The following is a 23,658-nucleotide window of genomic DNA, read 5'->3' on the forward strand; positions in this document are numbered from 1 at the left end:
GTTGTTTTTCATAGGCAAAGAAAAGCTAAGGAAGACTTAGTCTGTAGATATTCGGCATAGCTTGGCAAAATTTAGCTGCTAGTTTCTTCTTATCCTTGTTATATGTTTCCATATGGGACTTCTTATTATCAAGAAGAAATAATAGAAGTAAACAGAAGCAAGAGGAAAGGTCCAGACTGGCATGCATTAACTGCTTGTCAACTATGGTTTTCCTAATGAATTGTCCTGTTGCTCTGTATCTCAATGATTATAGTACAACAGCTTTCATTAGTCACTGCAAATAAGACTTACTGCCACCTTATTTACATTCTATTGCAAATAATTAGCATTTCACATTAGATTCATCCAAGGCACTTCTGAACTTGCAGCAAGACTATTTGACATCATCCAATACTTGATTCCATCCTGAACAGGCTTGAAAACAGATTCTGTGCTTTTTAGTTACAACAGTGTCACCAATGAATTCTACCATAGCTTAAATTCCTGCCAATATTGTAGCTAGGGATATCAAAATGCTGCAGTAATTAGACCTTGCAAGCCTGACTTCCCTAGTGGTAGAACTGTCACAGAAGGGGAGGAATTGATATTCAAAGTTTATAATAACCCAAACCTCTACAATTATTGCTAGAACACGAATGCCACCATTTTAAACAGCAGAAAGCAACTTAAGAAAAAAGCCTTATTACAAAGGTAAAAGAGAGAGGGGAAAAATAGCATCATATGCTTTGATGACCAATGTCTTTCCTCTGCTAAAAATTTATAATTACTTATTAAAATTCCAACCTGATTATTAATTTGGTGGGGAAATATTTCTCTTGAAAACATAGCTGCCATATTTAACAGAATATAAAAAGCCTATTCCATTCTACGAATTAAAATTTCACTTTACAAGTATATTATTCTAGAACTATATAGACTTGCATGTATTATTTCATATAGCCAAATTTATAGAAAGCATTTTATATAAAACCACTTATTTCTATATAATTCATATGTTCATATGTCTGTGTGTCCATGTGTGTTTTTGTGTGTCTGGACCTACATATGTCATCTTTTACATGTAACTCATGTATTCTATGGAATGCACATACAATAAAACAAGGATCACTGAATCAAATAATGCTGAATTTGTGTGAATGTGTTATTCACAGATAGAACCAGTTAATCTGAGTATAACACTTTGGGAAAGGGCAGCCATCAGTCCCAGGCAATGGCTAGGTCTATTTGCCTGCTCTTATCTGACTTTCCTATCCTATGTTCCATACAATGTACACCTCCTTATATCTATCTCAGGACCTTATTTTCATGGGATAATTGAGCACCCTGGTCCAGTTAACCAACTCGAGAATCCCCCAATCCTTTACATATTTCTTCCATTTGTACTTAGCCATAGATCCAGCCTGAGAGTCTCACTCCTCAATGCCTGGCCAAGAGGGGCTCAGATAGCTGATGTAGTGACCCTTCCCTCATAAGGGAAGTGATCTGTGGGACTATTCCGCCTCAACATTTTAGTTTTCAACTGATGGTTTAACTGTCCTCACTAGACATTTAAGAAAAATGAGTAATTGAGTGTTAAAATGCAATATAATAAAACATTAGCCTTAGGAACAAAGATGTAAATTCAAACACATTAAAAATAAAAGTGTATAAGATTGTTGATGAAGAGGTCCTGGTGAATGGAGTAGAAATTAGATGTTAGAAATCAAGAATAATAATAAAATGTACTCCTCTATAAAGCCTTTTCATATAAATTATCTTTTCTCTTTATAGAGATTAAAAAACTTCAAAGAAATAGAAATGGGTCTCTTTTTACATTAATGTTTTTTTCCTTATCATGTCTTTCAATGGGGCAGTGAATTAGTTCTATCTGAAGAAACCTCTTCAAAAACAAAGCAACCCTCTGAGGATTTCTTGCAAGGTTACTGTGACCTACAGTTAACAAAGTAGGTGTTTACTCTCCCCTGACAACAGCTGGTGGTCAAATCCAGGCTACAGTTCCTTAGTGGTACAGGTGGTTGTTTAGGAAACTAGTAAATGATAATTAGGTCCAATATCCCTGAGGTCACATAGAGCAAAATAAAACAATTGTTTGTTATTCAGGGAAGAAGACTTAGAACTTCTCTGGGCTGATCCACAATCTGTCTTCTTCCCAAATGTCTGCCTAAAATGAAACTGGGAATTTGGAAACTTTTCCATAGGAGTCATTATCAACATCCATCCTTCTTTCTCAAAAAATATGGATAAATGTGTGGGTTTGAATCCCACCTCTGCCATTTACTAGCTATTTAACTTTGAGCAAGTTACTTAACCTCTCTGTGTCTAAAGTTCCTCGCCTATGTGTGCGGTATGTGTATACATATATATAAGCCCTGTGCATTATGGGATTTTGGAGATGAAGTAAGTTGGTAAATATAAGGGCAAACCACTGCCTACCTAGAGTAGGAGCTATATAAGCATTGGCTCTTATTTCTATGGTTAGGAAGACGTGATGTAGAGAAAATAAATAAACCATCATGAACTTGTGAACTTGAAAAGGGAATTTCTTGCCTAGTATGTTATTAAAAAGGCCTGGCTGCGGCTTCATACAGAGGGTCTACCACCATACACAACTTGACATGCAGCCCTAATACCCGTATTTTGGTCTCAGACACTCTCTTCCATTAAAGAAGGTGTGGAGAGTAATTGATTCTAAGTCCTGCAGCAGGGTTTAACAACAACAAAAAAAAGTCAAAATGGGCCTGGGATACCTTGTTGTCAACTTTTAAAGATAAATTTAAAAATGCCTAGAGTAGTACATGGAAACTTAAAGAAAGTCCTTACTAGACCAGTCTGACAGGGCATCAAAAAAAAAAACCAAATAAATAAAAATAAAGGAGAAAGTCCTACATGAGTTGAAATATATTCTCCTAGTTTCTTGTTTGTTGCTTCATGTTGTAGTATCTGGTAAGGCTAGACACCCCCACTGGTTACTCTTTTTATTTTTAATTGTTACTTTCTCTAGTTTTTGCTTATTTGCTTTTCCATTTTAATTTAAGAATTAGCTTATCTGTTCCTAAGAAAACTTCTATAGATAATTTTTATTATAAATGACTTAATGTTGACTGACATCTTTATGAATTAATACATAAAGAATTCCTGGAAATAATTTGGAAAAAGAACTAATAACCCAATAAAAATGGGAAAAGAGATTTAAGGTATAAAGATATAAAGAGATTTAAGTTACATAAAAAAGAAAAGATAGAAGAGATAGTGGTAACATTAATTGACACTGTAGAAAGAAATTGTGTGTATAAAGGACATAGGTAGGAGTAAAATTTTTGTAAATTTTCCATTTTTAGATATAATAATGTATTACCTATTAAAAATAAAGTTATAAAATGAATATAATCATGGTTAATTGGAACAAGTTGACTTATGTATAAACATCAATCATGGCATGTAGAAAAGGAAAATTAATATGTAGACTGTGAAGTAATATAAAAACAGGTGACTATAATAGGATATATTTAACTTTTACCAACACACAGGAAAGTATTGATATTTAATGGAAAAAAAGTACTTATGTAGATGAATTTTTCTCTATGTATGGAAGTAGAAAAGTGTATACATGGGGAACTCTAAGTAAGAAACATGGTTTTACAAAGGTAGGATATATTATAAGAAGAAGTAGGAAGCTCCAAAGAAGGGCTGTGGGAGGATAAATCAGTCTCTTGAGAGGACAGCTGACTGTGCACCACGAACCCTCCTAGCTACTGGGAGCTGAAATCTCTGAATAACTTCACTAATTACAATGAGATGCTCAGAAGGCACAAGAATGTTTCTGGTGAAGTACAGTGGAACTGCCTGTGACCAAGACATTCATGTGGCAAAGAAGAGAGGCATCAGAATTCCTGGCAAGGTGTGAAAATGTCCACCAATGTAATATAAAAAGCTTGACTATAGTCAGTGGACTGGGTCAAAAAACCACAGAGCCAGCACTCATCTTGGCAGAAGAACGATCCTAGGTACATATCAGTCAGGCAATTACTTATGACATTTCCCCTTGGCTGGTCTGAAATCATATTCTGTCTCTTTTTTAGTCTAGTAAGATTACAGTAGCTGTGAGCAGGCATAGAGATAAGAGTTGGAATAATGACCAGAAAGAACTCTAACACAGAAGCAAACAGTAATTAAATAGATTAGAAAGATACCATTCAATAATTTGTACTACAGCTGCTCCTGGCAGTTGTGTGTGGGGTGAGGAGGAGGTGGGGGTGGAGCATAGGGTAGAGAGGAGAACAAAAAACAATTTACCATAATGTGGTAGCATGAGATCTTTGTGGTACTGAAATCTGTATCTTGATTGTGATGTTAGTTATTTATACGTGTGATAAATTGCAAAGACCTATATACAAATACATAACACACATACAAAAAAAAAACGCATGTAAAACTTGTAAAGTCTGAATAAGGCCTGTAGAATGTACCAACATCAATTTGCCAATTTCCTGGTTATGTACTAGATATTACTACTGGGGGAAAACTGGGTCCAAGGAATCTTTCTCTACTATTTTTGTGACTTCCGGTGAATACATTAATAATTGTTTTTTTTTTTTTGAGATAGGGTCTTGCTCTGTTGACCAGGCTGGAGTGCAGTGGTGTGATCTTGGCTCACTGTAGCCTTGACTTCCTGGGCTCAAGTGATCTTTCCACTTCAGCAAATTGAAATTTATACAAAATACTATGAATAAAAATAAAATTCAGATGGATCACAGAATTAAATATAGGTCTAAAAAAATGAGAGGACAACAGTTTAGTTAGGCTCTTGAGTTGAAAGCTATTACAGTATTTGGTTTTATCTGGTCAGCATACTTAAAAAAACAGCGAGCCCTAAATTTTAAATGTGACATTTCACATAAAAATGTAGATTTGTGATTTTTCTACGAGAAATAGCAAAACTAGTCTTAGACATCACGTGGCCGAACTAGGCAGCAACTGGCCTCTTCAGATAGGACACATTCTTCAATTCCCCTCAGGCCTCTGCCTGGCACGCCCATTTCTATTATGTGCCTGGTTTCTGGCAATATTTTTTAGCTTTTATTTCTACTCTACCAGTAGAATAATTTTACACCTTTATGTTTCATAAATCTGGAAGTGCTTGAAAAATTATAAAGGAAAAATGTAGCATTTGACTACACAAGGGCAAACAAAACAAAAGGAAATACAATAAACTGAGAAGAGTCCATAGCTTTTATTTTTACTATAAAAGGAGAGATTGTAGGGTGGAATGCATCACAGAAAAGTAAGTCTGCTATTTTTTTGCTTGTACATTTAGCTATTCCAAGGAAATAACTTAAAAAACAACAACAGGAAAGTAAATATAGACTTAGTTAAAGGTAAAATGAAATTGGTATAAAAAGTATAGTAGTAGTTGAGAATGTGAGTTCTGGAACCTGACTTTTGAGATTTGAGGCCATTCTGCCTTGCACTCAAAACACTCTGCTTTTGTTACATTGGCAAGTTAATTCCCTTCCTTGAATCTTCCATTTGCCATCTATAAAGCAGAGACAGTATTACTGTCTACATCAAAGGATGTTGAGATGATCACATGAGTGTGCATGTGAAATATTTAACACAGTTCCCAGCACCTATCAGTGCTCAATAAAAATGAGATGGTATTATTGCTGTCAGCATATAATCCCAAATTCTTACCTTACCTGTCTGGTCCCAGCCTACCCTGCTAATTTCTCTAACTGCTTGCCATTCCCCATTATTCCCTTCTTGTCAACATCACTCTTCTACTGGTTCTTCTAAAAAGCTCAGATCTTTCCTGCCTCCTTGCATTCACTGTTGCTTACCTGCAAACTTCTGGGACCTCCCTTCACTGTAGCTTGAATGTGACTAAGAAAGGCTTCTGCTGCTTATCATATCTTCTCATTTGTTTCACTGACAGCATAATAAGCTGCTACTTTATTTATTTACTTGCTGTTGCAGAAGAAGGTGGACATGTAAAGTCTACAAGGGCATGAACAGCTAGAGCAACCCAGCATCTAAAACAGGTGCTCCCTGGAGCAACACAATGAACCTCTATGGAATGAATTTCTTAGCATTAAACTACAAGACACTGGGGAAAAAACTGTCGATTTTATGCCCAACAGCAAATAAAACTTTAAGCTTAAATGTTTAATTCTGATTAATGTTCTATAAAGTTCACAGAAAATCCAATTATATAATTATATTAAGAAAGAATATTTGGGACTCAGAGTCAAGCAATAGCACAACAGAAAAGAATGCCATTCTGATAAATATTAAGCAATCTAATTAGACAGACACCATATCTACTTCTGTATAACATTTTGACCTGTAAATTGTGCCTTCTCACCGTAAAGGCAGCTCTGTAATTACGCTGATCACCACAGTTAAAAAGCTTAGAAACAGAATGAGTGAGTAAATAAACGTTAAGAGACATAATTGCCATATTCAAAGATCATACGAGTTTGCTTGTTATCTATAGTCCTATATAGTTATTAAAAAATGAAAAAGGAAAATGGTAAGAAGAACCAAAAAGTAAAGTTGCTTAGCTTTTCACAGCTGAAAAATGGTTGTGCCTAAAGTTAGAAAGATTTCTTGCTTATTTTCTGCTGGTTTCACTTGAATTTGAAGATTTTTAACATCTAGATGTCTTTACTGATCATCTTTCTCAATCCTGGTGTCTTATGTCACTGAAAATACTTAAAAGCCTAGTATTATGAGAACTGATTCACTGTGCTAAACTATGCTGAATCTTTGTGGGATATTAGTTTACGGATTAGATTAGAACAACATCAGCATAATATTCTTAATATAGCCAAAGCGAGTTAATCTCTTATTCTGACACTCATTGTTCCATAAGATTTGGTTTGTCATGTTTTCTTATTTGTACAAAATGCTATTTTTTAACATCTTCCTAAAAAAGTCCTCTTGTGAAAAAAAAGTTTATTGTTTTCCATTCCTTCAAAATTTAGCTCAAATTATATTTAGTATCTCAAGTATTTTTTTGAGTCTATCTATATTCTTCTCACTAGTGTTACAACCAACCCCCTTAATACCAACTTAAAACAAATAGATAATAAATATGCTTAATTGTTTTGTCCTATTTATAATTCAGTCTGTAAATTCCTTGAGGGCCTGGAGCTTAATTTTTGGTACTTTTTTTTTTGAGACAGAGTCTCACTCCCATCACCCAAGCTGGAGTGCAGTGGCAATCACAGCTTACTGCAGCCTCAAATTCCTGGGCTAAGGTGATCCTCCCACCTCAGCCTCTCATGTAGCTGGGACTACAGGCGCACTCCAACCCGGCCTGCTAGTTTTTTGTATTTTTAGTAGATACAGGGTTTCACCACATTGCCCAAGCCAATCTCAAACTCCTAGACTCAAGCAATCTGCCCACCTAAGCCTCCCAAAGTGCTGGGATTATGGGATTACAGGTGTGAGTCACTGTGTTGGCCTGATATATATATATATATCTGATGAAAGGTACCTCTCAAGTTTTACGTTTACTTAATCAGTGAAATCAGAAAATTAGAACATTATTTTTAAACTTCAGTTCTCCATCCACCAAAACTGGCATTATGTGTTCCATTTTTTAGTGGAAAAAGTAGAAAAGAATAGATTAGAAAAGAAAATAGAATACATCACCTGTAGTACAGGTAGAAGTCGTGAAATTTTTGTTTTCAATTTTTGGTAGAGGTGTGTGTGTGTATGTGTATGTAGTGGGTCTTAGTATATTATGTTTTTCTAAATGTGAGTTGCAGTTAAAAAAGTTCGAAAGCCTCTAGGATAGACAATCTTTAGGTTCCTTCATTATCTACATTCTTTAATTTCTAAGGCACTCACTTAGAAATGATGTTAACTTTTCTTCTTACATCATAGCTAAGAACTATTACTGAATTATAGGCAATTTTATCCAAAGGAGACTATTAAAAAGTGTTTAACAGATAAGCACATTAATGAATATGAAAATGTTCACTATTGAGTAAAACTTGCAAGAAATATATATCTAACGATTTCTTTTCCTCAAAACAAACAACAAAGCCAGAACTTAATTTCCGTAAAATCTTTCAATCTAAAACACCCATAATCTGAGTATAAAGATTGAAAAGAAAATGAAAGGTGCTATTGAAAAACTAGTGTGTAACTTGTGTCTTATCATCTTATCCTGAAGTTTAAAATAAAACTACCAAAGTTCAGATTTCTGAAAAAAGTCCCTATAAAAGAAAAATACATAACTTTGAAGAATTCTCTACAAGTAAAATTTGAAGAATAATATCTAAGATAGGAAGGTTTAGTTGTATTAAAGTCTTCTGTACCACCAGTACCATCGCCCTTTAGGTTTCTGATATATATTTGTGTAGGAAACAAAAATCCCAAGCAAATAGTCACCCCCAATCTCTTTTCATTATCAACCTCGACAGTTCAAGCACTGTTCAGTGAGGACAGACATGTGGTATGGAATACGACACTTCCCTCTTCAGCACCCATCACCACAGACATCACTAAATGAGCACCATGTTCTTTCCAATTGAGCATTTTCCAACCCAGTGCTCAAAGAAGTGAATACCAACCAATGAGTTGTTGGGAGGAGACAGTTTCTTATTTGGCCCAGGCCAGAATCTATGGCATGATTAGTATGGAAACCAACTTGTCATCACATATACACACCCTATGCATTCCCAGTATGCATGCCCAATTGGCTAATACATACATGCCTTCAGAAATCTGGTTGATTTAAGATTATAATTAGGCATGATATCATCAGGAATTCTAACCTTTCATTGTGTTTAGTTCCTAAAGTTACCTGACTTGATAAAACTCTTTATTTATATTCTTCAAACTGAGGAGTTAGGTCATATATAAAAGGTAGATATTTGGTTCTTATTATCTTCCTTTTTTGGCTCCCCTTTTAAACTCATGTTCCCATCAAACAGCTTAGTAGGAATGATACATAATACGTGACATTCTGCATTAAAACATATAAGTATCATTTATGGATAACAGAGTACTGAGGGTGAAAAAAGAAGATATGAAAAGTTGGTCTAATCGAACAAAAACCACCTAAAGCCTAACTATGAAAAATAAAAGCTTATTTTTTCCTTTTTTCTCATCAATATCATCTCATATCAAAAGTTAAAGTTTATGAATTATTGAATTGATGAGTAGATTTACCCCGTTAAATCATCTAATTTTGCCTCTGAGGAGTCATGTCACTTCCTCTTCATGTCAATGTCATGCATGGCTGAGTTGCTACAATCCGCTTTGGCCACTAAAGCTCAAGTCATTCGGAGCCATCATATCAATTATAACAGCCGCTGCTGTCTTACACCGACAACCAGTGATTGATAACAAAACCTGTCTGCTTTCAGTTCTCATCTGACAGCAACGACCCAGTCCCTGCCTTCTCTTACTGGCATTTGTCATAAATCAATAGCAATTCCACCACGCAGAAAGGTGCAGGCGGCTCTCTTCAGTCCATCTGGTCTCATTTTATTTTCAAATTTTAAAAAATATAACTATTAAGCAAGATTAATGCCAAAAGTTTATTTCTTGAAGTATCTAACATTACCTGTAAGTAATCCCATAATACAGAATCTCTAAACAAAAATTTAACACCACAGAAGACTCCTATTATTTAACTCAATTTCTAAAGTGAGTCACTAAAACTTTGAAAGAGAAAATTTTACATTCTGAAATCTGTGACTTTTATATTTAGTAAGAAAAATCACATTTTCTTTCAGGTTATTCCAGATATGATGTCATGTTTTAAATAGAATGTTTACAAAATATTTTAATAAGACTTCTTGAAAAACAGAATTTTTTTTACTATTAAGCAATGTCATTACAAAAATGAAATAAAAACTTAATGCAATATTATAAGCAAATATTAGTAGCACTGAATATTAACTGCATATAGAAGACTGGTTTTACAGATATGAAAATATAAAATTATTGGCAAAGTTATTAGTTGCAGACTAAAACCAGTACACTTTAGATATTTTGTGACGTTAAATAAACACCTGGTCATTTGAAGGAAAAGAAAACAACACTGATCTAATTTGCAGAATTTGAAGAACATTTTGAAAGTCCATAACACCTTACTATGCAATCTTCAATGGCAAAAAATATTTAATAAAAAATCTGGATACATTTGACATCGTGTTAGGTGGTGTGCTAAAATAAATGGGAAAGAATGATCTTGCAGGTATCTTTCACGGTACAAACAAAACAAAGGCAATTCAAAAGACCATAAGGCATTTATATGAGAGGGAGAAGAGAAGGGAATGAAAGTAACATATATCAGGTGTCTATTTTCTATAAGATGGTAACTGATGCTTTACAGACATGATTTCATTGGCTGCTCAAACCCATGAGGTAGATTTTTTTTTCCCCCAACTTATAAAAATAAAGGCACGGGATCCTGTCAAGGAGACTGAATTTGAATTCAGTTCTGCCTAATTTCTTTCTTTTTTTTTTTTTTTTGTCATTGTTGTTTGTTTTAACTTCTATTTTAAGTTCAGGGGTACATGTGCAGGATGTGCAGGTTTGTTACATAGGTAAGTATGTGTGATGGGGATTTGTTGCACAGATTATTTCATCACCCAGGCATTAACCCTAGTCTCCATTAGTTATTTTTCCTGATCCTCTCTCCTCCCACCCTGAACCCTCTGACAGGCCCCAGTGTGTGTTGTTCCCCTCTATGTGTCCATGTGTTCTCATCATTTAGCTCCTACTTATAAGTGAGAACATGCAGCATTGGGTTTTCTGTTCCTATGTTAGTTTGCTAAGGATAATGGCGTCAAGCTCCATTCATGTCCCTGCAAAGGACACGCTTGCATTCTTTTTTATGGCTATATAGTATTTCATGGTGTACATGTACCATATTTTGTTTATCCAATCTATCATTGATGGCCACTTGGGTTAATTCCATGTCTTTGTTATTGTGAAAGAGTGCTGCAATGAACATACGTGTGTATGTCTTTACAACAGACTGATTTATATTCCTTTGGATATATACCCAGTAATGGGATTGCTGGATTGAATGGTATTTCTGTTTTTAGGTCTTTGAGGAATCACCACACTGTCTTCTATATAGCTGAGCTAATTTACACTTCCACCAGCTGTGTAAGTGTTCCTTCTTCTCCACAACCTCACCAGCATCTGTTATTTTTTTGGCTTTTTAATAATAGCTATTCTGACTGGCGTGAGGTAGTACCTCACTGTCGTTTTGAGACTTACATGTTCGTTGGCTGCATGTATGTCTTCTTTTGAGAAGTGTCATTAAAATGGCCATATTACCCAAAGCAAAAAATAGATTCAATGCTATTCCCATTACTACCATTGACATTCTTCACAGAACTAGAAACAAAAATTTAAAATTCATGTGGAATTCAAAAAGAGCCCAAGTAGTCAAGGCAATCCTAAGCAAAAAAGAACAAAGCTTGGAAGCATCACGCTAGCCAACTTCAAACTATACAACAGGGCCACAGTAACCAAAACCGCATAGTACTGGTACAAAACAGAGACACGGACTGAAGCAACAGGATAGAGAAATAAGACTGCACACCTACAACTATCTGATCTTTGATAAACCTGACAAAAACAAGCAACGGGAAAAGAATTCCCTATTCAATAAATGGTGATGGGATAAGTAGCTAGCCATATGCAGAAAATTGAAACTGGACCCCTTCCTTAAACTATATATAAAAATTAACACAAGATGGACTAAGGAGTTAAATGTAAAAACGAAAACCATAAAAACCCTGGAAGACAACCTAGGCAATACCATTCAGGACATAAGCACAGGCAAAGATTTCATGACGAAGGTGCCAAAAGCAATTGCAACAAAAACAATTGACAAATGGAATCTAATTAAACTAAAGAGCTTCTGCACAGCCAAAGAAACTATTAACAGAGTAAACAGACAACCTACAAAATGGGAGAAAACATTTGCAAACTATGCATTTGAAAAAGGTCTAATATCCAGCATCCATAAGGAAATCAAATTTACAAAAGAAAAAATAAACAACGCCATTAAAAAGTGGGCAAAGGATATGAACAGTTCTGCCTAATTTTAATGCCTATATTCTTTGCATACTCATTATCATTTATTCACCATTTATTGAGAATCTACTATGTATTCTATGTTAAGCTAAGCATCAGACATAGAAATATGAACAAAACTTAGGCATTGGGACTATTGTTAAACAAAATCAGCATAAAACCAGGGAAGTTTTATGTCAGCCTCAGAGTATAAAAAAGATAGTATCATAGTGAGTAAGGCAGCAATAATTTTACTAGCTCCAAACCCCAACATACGTGGACTTATAAAGCTTGATTTAAATCTTGATTTAGGTAAAGAGCTGTAAGGCCTGGAGTAACTTACTCTCTTAACCTCACCTTTTTCTCATCTGTAAAAGTGGATTTACCTCAAAAAGGTTATTCTGAATTCCAAATGAATTAACCTATACAACAAAACACTGGCCATTATAGTAGTTGCTCATTCTACACAAACTCTTACCTTCAAATACATTCTATGTTTAGTTGCCATCCTCAGAAATATACAAGGCCTATCTTCTTCATTTAAAATATAAAATTAGGCCGGGCACAGTGGCTCATGGCTATAATCCCAGCACTTTGGGAGGCCGAGGTGGGTGCATCACTTGAGGTTAGGAGTTCGAGACCAGCCTGGCCAAGATGATGAAAATCTGTCTTTACTAAAAATACAAAAATTAGCCTGGCATGGTGGTGGGCACCTGTAATCCTAGCTACTTGAGAGGCTGAGGCAGGAGAATTGCGTGAACCTGGTGAAGGGAGGCTGCAGTGAGCTGAGATCACGCCACTGCACTCCAGCCTGGGCGACAGAGAGAGAATCCATCTCAAAAAATAAAAAATAAAATAAAATAAACAATTACCTGATATCTAGAATTCTTTGACCAGAACTGGTGCCCATGACAACAACGGCCTGGGGTCATGTTAGTAGAGATCCTGCTCAAGAAGGTGGCCTGCCAAAGCAAGGGGACCACAGAAGCAAGAGGGTGGGGGTGAATGGGGAATGAGTGGGATCAGGAGTGGCTGGCTGTAGGAGTAGAAAAAGCTCAGCAGAGGAGCCTCCAGGGAAACAGCGAGCTCTGTGGACTGGCCAGACCCAAGGCATGCCAACTTGCTAAAGCAGTACCTAAATTGCTTAAGAATTGTCTTACTCCTTTAGCTTTCTTCTCCCTCCTTGTACTGGAGAAGGGAGGGGCTGTTATGACAGGCAGGCCCCCACCAAGATGGATTTACCCTACTGTCAAATACTAAGACTACTAAAAAGAGGATATGCACAAGGGAATATATTCCTCAACTGATGAAAACCTATAATCCCACTAATCCATGAAGGTATCTTTAAGTGGCACCACTTTAAAAATCTACTCCTTCACATAACAGCTTGCAACACCCATAAGGGAATTCTTTAGATCAAGTCACTTCTGCATCTGTTCCAGTAACAGTTACAGACTGACTTGAAATGTATCTTTTCAAATTTTGAAAAGTCAGTTTGACCACTGTACATATTTACCTATATGCCTCCTTGTATACTGAGATATTTTCCCTAACACATCATCTGTCCATAAAAACTTGACTATGTTTACAACCAATGGCTTTCTCACTTTTGGAAGCTTTGCTCCCCTTTTTTCCCCCTTTTTGAATTTTTCTTTTTACAGAATAGAAGCAATACAATTATATGTATTAAGAACATTTCAGGGCTGACATTTAAACACTCTCCTTACTGGCCTCCCATCTCTCCTGATCATGTTTCTTAAGAACTATCCCTCGTGCTTAGGTCCAAAGTATCAAAATTAACAACTGTTAGTAGAGGGATTAGTAAAGGGATTTGAAGGTTTGAATTTGCATTTTGTTAAGAATGTGATCCTTTAGAATAATGTGCTGTATAAAATAAACTGACTACGTTTCATCTACTGAATTGCAATTCGAATCTTGAATGTATTTGGCATCCTAATACTGAACTGTTGGAGGCTGCATGGTATAATAGAAAAACCACATCAAATACAAGAGTCAGAAATTTTTTACTCCATATGTAACACTGTGAGGTGATGCCTTAACTCCTCTAAGTATTCATTTGTTAATTGGGAATACTAATATCAACATGTGCCCTCACAATACCCTTTTGAGTATTAATGATTACAGCACTGGTGCTAGTAGCATCAGAAGTACAATGGTCACTGTGGTATTCAGGTCTACTTCAGTATTACTCTGGAACAGGCATTTTGTGAACTGCTTTTACATATAGAACTTATTTAGTAACCACAGACATCTACTAAATATGTTTATTTTATTGATTTTAAATAGAGAAAACTGAGACATAGAGAGATTAAACATAAAGTAAATATCAAAACTGAGATTTGAATCCAAATCTGCTTATCCCAATGTACATCCTCTTTATCACAGCGCTACAGAGACTCCTGCAAAGCACTACTCAAACATAATGGAGGACCCTGAAAAATACACAAGAGTATAAAGTCAACCCTCTGAATCCACAAATTCAACTAACTGTGATTCAAATATATTCAGAAAAAAAATTTCTAGAAAGTTCCAACAAGCAAAACTTGGATTTGCTGTGCACCGACAACTTGAATCCACATGAATGAAGTGATGTGTAGGCACTGTATTTGGTATGATCAATAATCTAGAGGATGTGCCTAGGTTACATGCAGATACTATGCCATGTTTGTAGGAGATTTGAACCAATCTCCTACAAATACTAAAGGATGACTCTACTTACATGCCAATAATGAAACTTCAGCAGATATACACCATTCACATTTTTTGATAATGTGTATACACTCATTCATCTACTTATTCGAGGTTATGGTACAGAATTGTTTCAGACTATTCTTTGTTTCCTTAAAAATATACCCCATCTAAGAACCATTACGGAATATTTTAAGCACAGCATTTAAGAAATACCTATTTTTGAGTCAGAAAGATCTGAGTTCCTATCACCTCTACCATATTATACCTATGAGACTGTACACTAATGATTTCATCTCTTTCTCTTTACCTTGGAGATGAGAATAATCTGACTTGTTTCCTAGAACTGTTGTAAGAGTTAAATAAGATAATAGATAGTACCTGTCACATACAGAGTGCTCAGTAAGTGATGTCTGAGAATATTAATTACAGTGATAGCACTGGTGACATTTAATTAGCCTGTTTGCTGGGATTTCCCAGATGCTAAGTCTAACACCAAGCACGAAGCTCTTCTACAGTTTGTAAAATTAGCAAACAATGGACATTTAAGCAATAAATAAAAAATGCCACAGAAGGAAGTAAAAGCAAACTTAATTTTAACTTAGGTATCCTGAGAAAAATTTCATCAAGTTGTATATAAAGGGTCAAGAAACGTACAGCAAGCTGGAATTAGGTAACTTATCTACCTTTATTTAACAAGTTAGAATCACTTGATCTATATTAGAGAAAAAATATATTTACTTCCCCCTTCATATTTTTCACACTATTATAAAGGAATAGAGGTCAGGAAATGAGGAAATAAATAAGAAGAGATGAACAAAGAAGGTGTAGCCCCAAAGCGTGAAGGCCATTTTCTCAAAGATTGTTGGTGAACAGCTCAAGCTATCTATGCCTAAGGCTGGGAAGAGAAAAGAAACAATAAGGATGATGAGCAGATAGGGGTAAGGGTAAGTGGTGACCTGGAATTGTAGGAAACCAAGGTGACTAGTTATTTGTTCTGCCTCACTCTAGCTGTTAACGGATCATTTTTACAGCTTGACCCACTGTTACTCCTGAGAAGACAAACATGATCAACTTAAAGACTTTAAAATGAAGCAGGTGCTTTCTGAAAGAAAATGAATGAGTATAAGGGCTGGGGTAGTTAGGAAAGAAGAAATACAAAGGGAAGCTTTTTTCTTGAGTTGTCTTTCATTATAGGCATACTTTGAAAAGTGTATCTATAGAGAACAAACACATAAACAAAAAATCTGAGTGAATATCTATAGAGGGGAAAGAAAAAAATTATACTCTTGCAGCATTATGCTATTGTACTACATAGGTGAGTTTCTCATATTCCACCTAATGAAAGTATTACAGATTTACATGTATTTCAGAGAGACAAAAAGAGAAGACAAAACTGTAAGTATTGCTAGCAGTAAGAAAGTGGGGGGCCAGGTGCAGTGGCTCATGCCTGTGATCCTAGCACTTTGGGAGGCTGAGAAGGGGGAATCACTTGAGCCCAGGAGTTCATGACCAGCTGGCAACATAGTGAGATCCTGTTGCAAAAAATAAAAATTGGTCAGGCAGGAGCTGAGGTGGAAGGATTGCTTGAGCCCAGGAGGTTGAGGCTGCAGTAAGCCATGATTGCATCACTGCCTTCCAGCCTGGGCAACAAAGCAAAAAAAAAAAAAGAAAGAAAAGAGAAAAAAGAGGGTTACAAAATACAACTTTTAATGAGATATTCCACTCTATAATTCTAAACAACTGGTATCATCTTAAATAAATTCAAAATGACATAGGGGGTAAAATATTTCCTACCCATTGCATGGTTCATGACTGAGACCCCTATAACGAAAGACATATTAACAACAGAAAAGCATATTGTATTAGTCTTTTCTCATGCTGCTAATAAAGACATACCCAAGACTGGGTAATTCATAAAGGAAAGAGGTTTAATGGACTCACAGTTCCACACGGCTGGGGAGGCCTTCCAATCATGGCAGAAGGAGAAGGAAGAGCAAAGGGACTTCTTACATGGAAGTCAGCAAGAGAGCTTGTGCAGGGGAACTCCCATTTATAAAACCATCAGATCTCATGAGACTTATTCACTATCATGAGAACAGTATGGGAGAAACCACCCCCATGATTCAATTATCTCTACCTGGCCCCACCCTAGACACGTGGGGATTATTACAATTCAAGGTGATATTTGGGAGGGGACACAGCCAAACCACATCACATACATATTTATTTAATGTAAGTTTTACATGACAGGTGAAACTTCAGAAATGAAGACCCAAAGAAACAGGAAAATTTGCATATTTTTATGCTTAGGTTTGATGAAAAGTGGATAGTCAAGCAGATAAACTGTGGAGAACTTATGAAGGCCTGTTTGTTCAGATTCTTCCTAATGTCTCTGTGCATCCTTCTGGGTAACAGGGAGGACTTTTCTGGTTCTTATGACTTACCTTAGATCAATCCACAGATGAGTAGTAATCTAAAAGGGCTGGCTTCTGATGTAAGCATGGATGCTGCTAAAAGAAGAAAAGAAAAGAAAAAAGAAAAGAAAGAAAAGAAGGAAAGAAAAGAAAAGAAAGAAAAGAAGAAAAGAGAAAAAAGAGAAAGGAAAGAAGGAAGGAAGGAAAAAGGAAAGGAAAGGAAAGGAAGAAAGGAAGGAAGGGAGAAAGGGAGAAAGAAGAAAAAGAAAAGAAAAGAAAGGAAAGAAAGAAGCAGATCAAGACATGTCTCTTCTACACAGTAGGTTCTGTTTTTACTTTTTATGCTTATATTTGATGTTGATATTTAAGTAGCTTTGACAATTCATCCTTCATAAGTTGACATGACTCAACAGAAATAAAGAAATGACAGATTTTGGGGTACGCATTTTCAAAGAGAACATCACATTTTGAATCTTAATGAAATGTTGGAATGTGAAATAAAGAGGCAACATTCCTAGAAGGTGAAAGAATTGTACAGAGTTGAAAAGTGTGGATCACACTGGGAACTGCCAGTGGCTCAAGTATAGCCAGGCAGTGGAATCTGGTGATGGAGTGGGATGAAATAAGCCTAGGAGGCACGAACAAAATCATGTGGGGAATTCACATTCTAAACTACTGGAACTTACACAGAGAGCCCAAGAAAAGATTTGTATTTTTTGATAATCTCTTTGGCAGTGATAGTATGAAGGAATGAAACGGACAGGAGGACAACTGGAGGAAGGGAGAATGATTGGGATGTTACTGCAACAAAGCAGTCTGGAAATGAAGTTGGCCTGAGATAAAGCAGTGGCACTCAAAGAGACGGAAGACCAGACTTGAGCAACCTTAAGGAGACAGAATAAATCATGCTTGGTGACAAATGTGGTATGTATGTAGTAGTGGTCGTGAGTAAGGCAAAGGAGGAAGTTTCCAACATGGGGGAGCAAGTTGGGTTGGTGTTTGGGAGGTAAGATAAGAGGACAGAGATGTACCCTGTTGGGGGTGGATGACAACACCCAAGGGGAGAATGCTCTCACCCTGGCCTCACCCCTTAAAGGTCTGTGTGAGAGCCCAAACTAAGAACGGCCAAGAAAAGTGCAAATATTCCTTTTCTGAACATTTTAAAGAAAAAGTGGCATATTATCTTTCTCTAATGGCCCTTCACAGATCTACTGAAGGGTCTCTTCTAGCCCTTTTGATTCTATGACAACTGCCTTTTTCAGAGTTATATGGGATGCTTGGGGAATTAATGGGATATTTGTAAAGCATTTTCATTTCCTTTAAAGTTTTTATTTACAATCTATTTACATACATTTAAATGCAGCTGGAAAAGCATATTTAAATTCAATTTCCTTTGAAATTGCCAAGGGACTGCAACAGGGAGAATAAAAAAAGCACTTTAATAGAGGAAAAAAGTCTACACCCCACAGGCATCACTGTCCCTTTCTTGTCTCAAAATACACACATATACACACATAATCAAGTAAAATGGTGGCAAATCATGCTATTCTTACATTAAATTTGTTAGGATCGACTTTTTATTTTGGGGGTTAAGTTTCTATATTTCTAAACAACTATACGGGTCCTGGTCACATATGTTCATTTTGAGAAAAATACACTGAACTGTGCCCTATGACTTGTACATTTTCTGCATGTATATAACTTTTCAGTAAAATAATAATAACCACCACCAAAAATAAAACCCCACATTTTAATGATGGTTATGAATTAATCTGATACCAGATGATGACACGATATCCAATTATTGCACAGATTATATTGGTCAATTATCTGAAAACTGTGACTCAGGGACAGATGACATTATGAGTAGAAATAATATCCACCAAGTTCAGTTAATACATACTATGTGCTGGGTATTCTGTTAGGCATTAGGGAATCAACGATGAAGAAGATGGTCTCTGCCCTCCAAGAGGGCACACTCCATTACAAGCTTGTCCAACTTGTGGCCCAGGATGGCTTTGAATGTGGCCCAACACAAATTTGTAAACTTTCTTAAACCATTATGAGATTTTGTGTGTAATTTTTTTTTAGCTCATCAGCTATCATTAGTGTTAGCATATTTTATGTGTGGCCCAAGACAATTCTTCTCCCAATGTGGCCCAGGGAAGCCAAAAGATTGGAGACTCCTTCTCTATTAGGAAAGACAACTATAACCACCACTGACCACGTTTACAGAGAGGTATAACTTATTATCACAGCACAGAGCAGCCCTGATTAGCTTTCTTTGGCCAGGAGTGGGGCAAGAGTGGGCCTTGAAGGTGACATCTGGGAGTTTTGGAACCAACGGTGCACCTGGACAAAGCAGAAAAAAATTCCAGTCAGGGCGACTGACCAAAGATGTGAAGGCAAAAGCACTTTTAAGAGGATAGAGATGCACCACGTTGGGGATGCCTGAGGGAAGAGCCATCGAGTAGATGAGAACACTCAGGGAGAGAATGCTCTCACCCTGGCCTCACCCCTTATAGGTCTGCATGACAGTACAAATAGCTAGAGTTTATGGATAACCTTAAGACTTGGAACCTTTTTGTTCCAAGAAGGTTTCTTGCTATAGTTGCTTTCATGAGAACAACTTTAGCCTGCCAGAAAGGAAGAATTTAAAAACTTGGTTATTTGTTTGCTTTGCTTTTTCCTCTAGCTTTAACACACAGCCTGAGGTTTGTCAGCATGTTTAACAAGAGCCAAGCAAGAAAGTGAAAGAGAAGGCAAAAGAGAAGGGAGATGGACTAAAAAACAACACAGCAGGGGCCAGTACTATTTCAAGTGTGAATACTGAATTGTTTAACCTAGAGGTTAATTATCTTTTAAAAACAGAATACCAAAGTTTTAGCAATTTCTTCTGGTATATCTGGAGAATGATATTTCCAATAGGGGATCAGCAAAATATCTTGGAAGAGGTATTTCAGACAAGTGTACCTAGGGTGTTGAGTTTTCTCATGATTTTAGTGGGTAGAGAAATGAAATTGACTCACAAAAAAAATGACTAGTGTTTGTAATAGAGATATTCCTTGCACAACTGAGAATTACGTGCAAGCCAATGGTTGCCAGTTCTCAAGAATATGTAACATATGAGGTAAGGCTGCACATACAAACACAGATTAAGTTAAACAGTCATTCATAATGCTCTGGTTAATCAGAAGCCCAGACTTCACTGAAACAATATATTATATTAGCTAGGGAAGGCAGACTGGAGAGGAGCAGCCTATCCAGCACTGTTCTCAGCTCCAGTGAACTGTCACTAGCAAACTGATTTAAAAAAAAAAATGAATGCATACAATCAATGCATACTTTAGGGATATGTAAAAATTATTTTTTAAACAAAGAAATATTCTAATAGTTTCACCCAACTACTCTGCTCTGCTTGTTTGGCAGTTTTCACTAATATTGAAAATATGTTTCAAGCTGAGTAAATATTCTGGAATGATATGAATTGAAAGTGAATATTTCTAATCACTAGTTCATACACTAATTTTTTTCTTTTTGCACTCTCAGGGTGTTCTTTTTAAACAATGTTTACATCTTAAAAACAGCAATTCTGTCCATGTTGTATATTACATTTATTTGATGTTTATTTTTGGTCAGTAATAATATTACCTATTTAGCATGATTTTATTGTATATATCTTTTATATTCAGGCAGCTTTAAAAATATTTTATTTTTTAGTGAAAAACAAAACATCAAACAAGTACCAACAAGAAAAATATAAGCCAGCTGGGTTTTTGTTTGTTTGTTTATTTTGAGACAGAGTCTTGCTCTGTGGCCCAGGCTAGAATGTAGTGATAACAATCTTAGCTCACTGCAACCTCTGCCTCCCAGGTTCAAGCGATTCTTGTGTCTCAGCCTCCCGAGTAGCTGAGATTACAGCTGTGCGCCACCATACCCAGCTAATTTTTTTTTTTTTCTTTTTAGTAGATTGGGTTTCACCATGTTGGCCAGGTTGGTCTTGAAACTCCTGACCTCAAGTGATCTGCCAGCCTTGGCCTCCCAAAGTGCTGACATTACAGGTGTGAGCCACTGCAACCAGCACCAGCTGGGTTTTGAATAGTCACCCTCAAGACTTTAACCCTGTTTTCACATTGGAACTTGATATTAAAAGGTGAGAGTTATTCCAGATCATTATCTCCAAAATTCTTCTTTTCTGATCAGAGACATTTCAGCTACACAATAAGATTTGGAGGAATTTGTTTAAAAACAGTTCCTAGGCACCTACACCCAGAAATTCTGATTCAGTAAGTCTGGAATGAAGTTCATAAAAGTATTTTTTAAAGAAGCTGCCCACTTGCTTATAGCACATAGCACATAGCAAGGTTTGGAAACACTGACAGCGTATTTCTCATTATATATAATTTATAATTTAAATAGTGATAGTTTCTGGCTTGACTCATCATTTTCCTACAATGACTGACAAAGAGAAAAATGAATTTAAGTTTTAAAAAGTAAAAACTTGAACTACCATCACCCACAAGTTATAAAATCATAATGAAATGCAAAAAATTATGAATATATAATTACTTGGAAACATTCATTTTTGACTCGTTTTCTTAGGAGCAAATTGCTTAATGCTGCATACAATAAAAATAATTCAGATAACATCACTAAGCTGCAAAGAAGTCATATTTGGCTGAAAATGATTGAGAAAATAACCACGATAGCAAACCAAACTATAAACAAATATACTAAAAAATAACTGATTGCCAAGTACCAATATGAAAAAAAAATTCAGTATTATTCGGGATGATCACTGAAACATGTGCACTTAGGGAAGGATTTTCCAGACAACGTCCTGGTAAGACTTGACTCTGGCATAAATCAAGAGGGAATGAATCTTTCAATAAATGTTTATGTGACTTACAGATTTTGCATCTAGGTATTTTAAATCAGCCCGTTTACACCCGTATGTTGCTAGAATGGCTCATCAGCCTTCCTGGGAGAAAGGTGAATGGATCATCATGAGATGTAGCTCCTTCAAAGTTCCTTTATTTAAAAGGAGGGACAAGGCATGAGTGGTTTAAGTAAGGGTTAAAAAATGAATTTTAAAATTCAGGTCACTCATTGCCCCATTCTCCCACTGGAGTGTATTTTCAAGCCATCAGGTCCTGCCTTGGCCACTGGGACCTGAGAAATATCAAGCTGGAAGGAGAGGGCCATCTAACCTCATGAGCACCCAGACAAGATTTCCTCTTGGGCTTCAGTTACATCCTACTATAGAGGCACTCTCTCCTCAAGGGGGCAATGTGTCAAATTTGAATGACATCTATGACTGCATTCTTCTCATTTCAGGAAGTGACTGTCCTGCTGTCCACACAAGAATGACAGGAGAGCCATTTTGGTTCCTAGATTTCTTTTCCGCATAGTCAACTCTTCCTTCCTAGGTAATAGTTCTTATAAATGCCACTACAATCAAGTGGATTGATTCTAAATGCCTGCAGACTCTATGCCTTCCACTATAAATTATTTGAGAATGCTATGTCTTGGCCCAAATGAGCTTAGCTAGCCAGAGCATGCTGCACCACTAAAAGCAAAGGTCTACAAATCATGCAATAAGATAAGTGGCTGCAGGATTTTACACTGGAAGACTATGGAACAGAGTCAGCAGTGGCTCTGATTCTGCCCCTGGAACAACGTTGGTAGAGTTCCGGGTACCAAAAGAGCTGCTTTCCTGGTAAGTTTGAATATTATGTACTTGTAGAAAGCTTCTTTATATTAGAGCACTCCTCAACCTACATTCCAGTTTTAGGCCCTTCAGATCTTTGGTCATTAGGGAAAAGAACTTTGGCAGAGTGACGGCGGAATATCTACTCTAGTTCTCTAGAGGGCTGCTGTGGCTTGATCATTACGGAAATCTATCCTACCAGTTCTCATGCAATACATTGCAAGGTTTTGTGAAAACACAAATACTCTCTGCCAAGAAAAAAATGGATGTGCAGCCTCATTGTAAAGACATTTTAGACTTCACCTGTGCTCAGAACCCTATGGGAGACCCAACCATGTTTCTGGTTGTTAATAGTCTGAAACAAAATATCATTATTGATCCATTCCTTTAAAATTCCAGTAAAATAATTAGTCATTAAATTAGAATCCTCCTAACTTGATTTTTCTATTTGTAAACACCTTAAGAGGCAGCCTTTACTTTCATTGCTACAAGTGTTATTTACAAATCCATTTTTCTTCAATCAGGTGCTGTGATATAAATGTATGCAACCTGTAAAAACTTAAATTGCTTCCTTACACCTGGATATTCAACCAACCTCTAGATGTCTGTAATTGTATGAAGGAAGGTGTAACCATATCTAAGCATTTTATATTAGAGGGGGCCAGAAGCCACGGTTAGTGGTAATCTGACAGCATCTCAATCTCTGTTGACTGAGGAATTAAGAGTATTTCTGACATTTTAGAGCTCTTTCATCATGCTGAGCACACA

General features: G+C 36.3%; 1 protein-coding gene across 7 annotated transcripts in view; it reads right to left on the reverse strand.

Moving 5' to 3' along the window:
• DIAPH3 (diaphanous related formin 3) overlaps nucleotides 1–23,658 on the reverse strand; it is a 490,541-nt gene that overhangs the window by 59,646 nt on the left and 407,237 nt on the right. Inside the window, exon 28 of one of the 7 annotated variants that reach the window (XM_055360756.2) lies at nucleotides 18,981–19,532. The exons of the other annotated variants lie outside the window; for them this stretch is intronic. Within the exon in view, the coding sequence (XP_055216731.2) occupies nucleotides 19,375–19,532 (158 nt within the window). The 3' untranslated portion in view covers nucleotides 18,981–19,374. Of the gene's footprint in view, nucleotides 1–18,980; nucleotides 19,533–23,658 lie in introns of those variants that run through there. 7 annotated transcript variants of the gene reach the window in all.

This window comes from Gorilla gorilla, chromosome 14 (genome assembly GCF_029281585.2).
Source record: "Gorilla gorilla gorilla isolate KB3781 chromosome 14, NHGRI_mGorGor1-v2.1_pri, whole genome shotgun sequence".
NCBI classification, from domain to species: Eukaryota; Metazoa; Chordata; class Mammalia; order Primates; family Hominidae; genus Gorilla; species Gorilla gorilla.